At 38.7% G+C, this 7,528-nt stretch overlaps 1 protein-coding gene across 2 annotated transcripts in view; it reads right to left on the reverse strand.

The window, feature by feature from the left end:
- Window positions 1–7,528, reverse strand: part of VPS53 (VPS53, GARP complex subunit) — a 136,718-nt gene that overhangs the window by 4,185 nt on the left and 125,005 nt on the right. For both annotated transcript variants that reach the window (XM_018564118.1, XM_018564117.1), the window contains one exon: window positions 3,343–3,447. In XM_018564118.1, coding sequence (XP_018419620.1) covers window positions 3,343–3,447 — 105 coding nt within the window. The remainder of the gene's footprint in view (window positions 1–3,342; window positions 3,448–7,528) is intronic.

Consider the following 7,528-nt stretch of genomic DNA (forward strand, 5'->3'; position numbering starts at 1 on the left):
GACGCCTCCCCCCCCCCCCGCCCCACCCCCCCCCCCCAATTGTGCACCATCCACCAACACCACCCCAGCCTTGGTGAATACTATCCATTAGACATGGTATGTCTAGTGTATCTACCAAAAAATGCAGTGATAACGTACAAATGAATGCTAGCAGTGCTTAAAGTGAAAAGCAAAATGGTTTTAAGCTACTTTAAATTTACATCACTTACAATGGATGCTGCTCCTTGATGTTTAAAAGTTTTAGATTCTTGCAGAGTCAGCTGGTAACCTGAGCACTTGCCCTGATATCCTGTTTTACAGGGGCTCCAATCCCTTGCAGGGTCCTATGGAGGCACCCTTGTGTGTGCCAGTAAACTGGGTATGTCTCCCCAAACACACAGGCACAGCAAGACAAACCACTTCCCTCCCCTTCCTTAACCACTTCAAGACCAGGTGTTTAGACCCCCTTCCTGGCCAGGCCATTTTTCAGTATTAGCATGAAGGTATCATTCCACCTAGAATCTGATATTTCAGTTTTAGGTTGATGCTGGTGCCTCGCATCACTCACTGGCTTCTTCTAATATGTCAAGGTAAAACCAGTGAGTTTCTGAATTGCCAGTTCTGTCCACATAACAGAGGTCATTACAAAGGGGTTCAGAAATCAAGAGTTCTTGCTACACTCCTTACTGGAGTCAAAAAAAGGACAGGTTGTGGACGGGTGGGTGCTTGTAGTGGCCACGGATGGCACCGTGAAGAGATACGATAGAAAATAACCCCACCAGCACTCCAAGGGTTAATGAAGCAATAGTCGATTTATTAGCACATTGCCGTTTAACTGCGAGCGCTTTCGGGGCCGCAGAGGGTCCCCTTCATCAGGCTCAGAATGGGCTCTTGGGGGGTGGGGGGCTTGCCTTAACTATAAAACAAGAAAACATTACTTCCAGAGAATCTGAGGGGGTAAATAATCCTGTCTGTGATTCAGCAAAACAAAGTGTATTGATAATTGAGATGCATCAGTTTTGGATGGACTGACTCTGACAACACTGTACTACCAAGATAAATATAACATAACATTTCCACTCACTGGGGCTTTCTCCTTCAGCACGCTAACTACCAGGCATCACTTCCAGATAGGGTGTTAAGCATATCTTATTTACAAAGGATATGCTATGATTACGTCAAATGAGGGGACACAGAAGATCCAATATGAACTTGATATGGGATTTATTATTGCAACAAGCCCAAGTAAACAGCTTAATTATGAAGGCTATATTTCTGTATACAGAAGGGTAGGGTACATTGGTACAAACTGTTTATTGGCCTACTCTCTAACATTATAACTGTTTACACTGATTACAGACAGAGAGGTAACATACAATGAACAGTGGATATCTCAATCTGTTTTTCTGTATGCTTCACAGTATTACTTAATACTGCAGCCCGTACATAAAATGGAGCCCATGGCATTGGGCCGTCAGTCTCAGTGTCTCTCTCTCATGAATGGGCCGCAACATGCAGGCTGCAATGTGGACAGACCTAGTGGACTATAACAGACAGCAAATAGTGACAGTCATTCTCCAAGTGTAAAAATAAACTTGTGCTTTGGCTATGCAAAACAAAGCAATAGGTTCCCATTATTGGTCCTGTCTCCAGCAGCAAATTTCATCTTCCCTTAACGCTCCTTACACTTAATTTAGCCACAGAAAGCAAGGAAAGGAAGTCCTGTATAAACACAAAGTTGGTGTGTGATAGCACTGGGCAAATTACCAATCACAAGCACTGCCACATGGGAGAAAGGGGAGAGAGTCATATACTCCTCCAGACTTGTAAGTACCAGGTTTGTTTGTTTTTTCCGAAAGGTGAGCATTTTCTGCTAAGGAGGGGGCATTAAAGTAATCATATTGGTTTTCCTCGCATGGGCAAAGCACAGGTTTTCTTTAAATGGCATAGTAGGAATGTTTTCTTTTTCTAAAGTGAATTTAGGCATTTACACAAGTATGGTAATAAGATCGCACTTTCATAACATGCCAATAATGGGTCAGATCACAGCTGCTAACTAGATGTTATTTTGTTAACAGTGACAGAAAATATTTTAGGAAGACAAGTAGAACAGTAAATCTAAAATAAACCTATTTTCCAGTCATGTGGAATAGGATGAATTCTCCAAAAGGCAATTCAAATTCTTTAGAAATATCTTACTGCAAATCAGAGAGCAGAAACGTTTAAAAACCTGTAGTAATGTTTCACTTGCTAACCATTCATACAATTAAAGTCCATCTACAGGCCAAACTTTTTTTTTTTTTTTAGTTTTGGAGAGAGTATAACCCGTCAGGTTTTTTTTGCTGTTTACACTGATTTTATTTATTTATTACAGGTATTTATATAGCGCTGACAATTTACGCAGCACTTTACATAGATACACATTCACATCAGTCCCTACCCTCAAGGAGCTTACAATCTAAGGTCCCTATCTCACATTTTGTCTTGTTTTATATATACAAACATATACAAAGAGGGCCAACTTAGAAAGGAGCCAATTAACCTGTCTTTGGAGTGTGGGATGAAACTGGAATATGAAATGAAAACCCATGCAAGCACAGGGAGAACATGCTAACTCCTTGCAGATAGTGATACTGGCCAGGATTCGGACGGGGGACCCCCCAGGTTCCCGCAAGGCAGAAGCGCTAACCACTACACCACTGTGCTGCCCATGATTATAACTCAAAACTGTTACTTTGTCTTGTTTTATACATATATAGTGACATTGTATCAAATCTCTATTACCACTATATATCAAAATCTTCAAAGGGCATATATATATTGAAAAATCGCAATAGTCCACATGGCTTCTCGTATCAGATGATCTAAAAGTTTTGTCTCGTTTGTGAAGCTAGGTCAATTGTACAGGCCAAGTGAGCTCAAATCAGTGAAAATAGTACATTAGTATACTGGATGATCGTTCGTCTGCTGCTATAATATGTGTGTATTAATCACAAACATGGGTTACAATGAGGCAACAACTATCTTCAGGCAGATAGTGCCCTTCATAGAAAATATTCTGTATAAATGATTTGCATATTTTTATTATAGTGAATATAGGATTTGTGGCGGCAATACAACCTAAAGCTCATTTGCTGAAACCTCATGTATATACTGTATGCATAAAGCCATACATTAAAGATGAATACATATATAACAAGATGTAAAGAATGTTTTCAGAAACACGTACGAACCAAGCCTGTGCCAGGGATCCAGTCTTGTTATCCTCAGATGGAAATAATGTGTTAGGAAATTATATACTGTTCACTGACATGAGGAAGCTCTGTCACCAAACAGTGTAACTCTAGCCTGTGCTCTCCTTACCTTCATTTCCAATATCCTCTGGAATGTTTCCGTGTTGCAGTCAGCAAGCAGTTTGATATAGTTATCCACAAATACAACACAGGGTTCATGTGGCGCCATCACGACCTGAACAACCAGGAAAGAAACAGGTGTATGGTTACATGTGTTCACAAACATGTGTGTGCATTCCAACTATCAAATACAAGACAGGATGAGATTAACCAAGGCATTAACACTGATTATCACATTTGTGGAATACTCCGATGTGACTCACACTGACCTTTCAGTAGTTTGCATTGCATTTCCCTTTTCAACTAACTACAGGTGAAGTGGATGCTGCTGCAAACACTACAGAAGTCCAACCAGAGGCAAACATTCTCAACTAGTCATGTTGCCTACCCTAATCACTCCAGCATCACGTTCCTCAAGGCTGCTAAAACTGATGGACCCAATTCTTGCCCGTGCCACAGCCCTAAAACAGTAAATGGGCAACGTGATACCTGGTCCCTTTACAGGGTTTTTAGTGCTCAGTACTAGGAAGGTGGGACATTCTTTATCCTGATCTTGGCTCTTTTGTAGTCCCATGATTGGTCTTTTATTCTTTGGAACCCCTGTGTTGGAATCTAGGCTGCATGGAAAGTAGCAAGATGTTAGCACCTTGTCCTCATGAACAAAGTGTCAAATTTCCACTGAAAAATATCCCTTAACCACAATTCTAACTATATAACAGTTGCCTTATAATGTAAGCAGGCTACTTGAGGTCTTGCACTTCCTTTTTTTAATGCAAACTCTTCATTCTAACACATTTAGTATAGAATCTTAAGATGCACTTCCTGTCATAGTGGCTTGATGCCTTCAGGTGTAAATGAGTTTATCAATTTTTTATTATATCCCATTTTCCCTTTGTAGAACGCGCAATCCGCAAGTCAAGTAAGGTCGTAGCAGATTATTATTTGGGTGGTGTACCCAAGACTAAAGAGCCATTAGCTTTGTTGATTTCAGTAGATCTATATTTACATTACATCTTGCTAAGGTCAGTTATACAAAAATCATTGGTACCAAGTGATGAGACATATTTGAGCATTTTGCGTATCATTTAAGCACATTATTACAGGTTTATCTTGTGGGTCTTTAATAAGTTTAATAAGTAATCTCATTTGATTAGCGAGAGGAAAATCCTAACATACATCTCTCCATCATAAAGTGAGCTACTTTAGTTAGTCACGGTTATATACAAGAAAAACAAAAAGCATATTTTTTTAGGAGAACAAGGCTAAACGATATTTAAACACAAATTATTTCAGTGACACCATTTATATTTGTATAAATATGAGATAAAAGCAGATGTGAATTTAATATTAGCTGTGTATAACAAACATGATAAATTAAGGATACTGTAAAACAGCATAATATTTTAACAATCTGAGTAGGGAACGAATGTATCTTCTGTTAGGGGTATGGCACTTTAAATGTAGCTGTCTGGATGATCAGAATGCTTATGACCAACTTCACTTCTGGGCTTCGGGCCCAACCTAAACTTGGAATGTACAGTGGAGCGGCTGCCAACAGACTGAAAACTTCCAAAAACCCCAGAGCGCATTCTACTCCCCCAGGGATATCTTGTGGTCTCTGGAAGGACACAAAAACACTACACAGCATTTTCTGCGCCCTCGTGGTAAGCTCAATATGAACTGCAGTAACATACCAAACACTTAACATAAGAACATAATTCTAATTATTGGAAACAAATACTGACCTACATATTATAAAAACTACATGAGCTATTGTAAGCACTTTATCAGACATATGAAATCGTTGGATATGTAATTTTTCAGGTTGTTGTGACACAATTTTCTGTCATTTTTGTGGCTATGTTTTGAATTGAGATTCAACAAATTACTGATATTACCATATATCAATATGCCTATTTTTTTGTATTTTCAGGAAATATTAAAAAAAAAAAAAAAAAAAAAATGGTTGCTGCTTCTCGTTGTAGGATGAGTTAGGATCTATGTTATCCCCCCAGTTAATATAAACCAAATGATAAATCAATAGAACATATTTGTAGTACAAGGTAGCAATGATGATGTGTTATACGGTTTCATTTTGACATCTTGGCTAGCAGTTTGTCTGCTTTTTGCTAAGACATAAGCATTTATTTGTTTTATAATGTGTTTTGCCATCATCAAGACAGCTGACACTTAATGAGATATTCATCCCTTCCATCACTTGCAGGGTTTATTTATTGGGGTTTGTGGCTACTGGCACTCAGCTATAACTAGGGCCATATGACATCAGAATAATTAGGGCCAGCATAATCAGCATAATTAGGGCCAAAAGGCATCAGCAGTTTGGTCATATGTGGATTTGTATGCCCTTTACTCATAAGGATAAGTTGCGTGACGACCTTTCCTATTTGACTTTGTTGGCGGACAGGAACTGTTAAGGAGCACCAGTGTCCTGTGAGCCCAAAGAGACCTAGGAATTTGAGCCCTTACTTTGCTTTCACCCGAAGTGACAGAATAGGTCCAAGACATGACATCCAAGTTTACAAATAAAGTAGGGCTGGTAATGATTAAACATTTCCTGTTCGATTAATCAAAATTTTTTTTAATCGATTTTGATTAATTATAACGCACATACAGATCCAACTACATTAGCCTATACACATACAGCACAGCAATACCGGCGTAGAGGTGAGTCTGGATCAAAATAACTTTGATCTATCAAAATAATTAACGATTAATCGAGGGATTAATCGTTAATTTCCGCAGCCCTAAAATAAAGTACCAGGCTGACAGTAGTATGATACGGTAGCTAATACATAAAGAAAGAAGGTGTTTCCTGGTGGAAGAAATCAGATCTTGGCTTTCATTCTCCTACATGCTCTAATATGCATCAGTTCATTATGCTGCCTCTTTTTCCTGTGCTTAATACACACATGAGAAACCTGCAGACTTGATCTCATGTGTCAAAGTGCACTTAGAGGAAAATGTAAAGTCCAGGTAAGCGTGGTCTAAATGTATTCATTGCTATATTAGTAGTCCCACAGATTAGCACAAGGACCAATCTTTAAAGTGGTACCCTGGTGCAGTGCATGGTCTTACATACATATTCTAAACCATACAGTAATCCGGTGTTTTATTAGAAGCAGGCTAATTTAAATTTTTGACTAGCAGGGGAACTTATGTTCTTGCTGTGATCTGCCCCTCCCATGTGAACAGGCCTAGCTACTAACAAGCTGCTTTGTTTGTATTTTCCCCAATAAGAAACAGTTAATCTAGTAGTATACGTCTAAAGTGTGGAAGAGGAGACTGCCCGCAAGAAAAGCAAAACATATACAACAAAAATAACAGAAATACACACCAGCTTCCATTTAAAGAAACATTTATATTGCACCACGTTTGCAACAAGTTTTCTAAATGCCTTTCCCTAAATAAGCAAGATAAACATTTTGGTAATGTCCCTTTACTAGAAGGAAGATGCATTCCTTCTGTCTGTGTCACCAGTCATGGTCACGCTAACAGGCAATGGGGAATGTCACAGCAGGGGGTATGGACAATTCTGAAATAGGCATTTACTTTGGATACCCTCTAAGCTTTGAGTCAGAAAGAGGTAATGATTCATTAAACTACTATGTCTTCTCTGCAGACGACCCCCCATCACCACTAATTACATATATCCCTGGTTATGATTTAACACAGCAAATTACATACTTTACTAGCAAAACATATTTTAGATAACACAAATTTCTTAGTACTGGGTCAGTCTTACTAGTAAACAAAATTCTTCACAGATACAGAAAATTATTGCTAAAACAATACAATATGAATGACTGGCAACAATATTTGAGAAAAGGGACAAAAAAACAACAACACACAAAGCAAAACAATTGGCCACAGGTACTGGAATTTTTGGAAATTGAGGCTTTTAAACAGCAGGCTAATGGATCAGGAGACAAGGCCGTAAGCTTTATTTACACACCTACACTCACATCTCCACATGACCTGCTTAATAATCTTTTTAAGACGCTGAATAATTCAGTTTCATCCAGATTGTTATACTTTATCTTCCAAGTACATACTGTTGGGTTTCCTATGTAGCCCTTGTATCCTAGACTTCATTGGCTGAGACTGAAAAGATCTAATAAAGAGCAGAATTCTGAGGTGATGGAATGTCTGTTTTTTTTTTTTTTTTTATACTCCCA

This window comes from Nanorana parkeri, unplaced genomic scaffold (assembly GCF_000935625.1).
Source record: "Nanorana parkeri isolate BGI_ZX_2015 unplaced genomic scaffold, ASM93562v1 scaffold726, whole genome shotgun sequence".
Lineage (NCBI taxonomy): Eukaryota > Metazoa > Chordata > Amphibia > Anura > Dicroglossidae > Nanorana > Nanorana parkeri.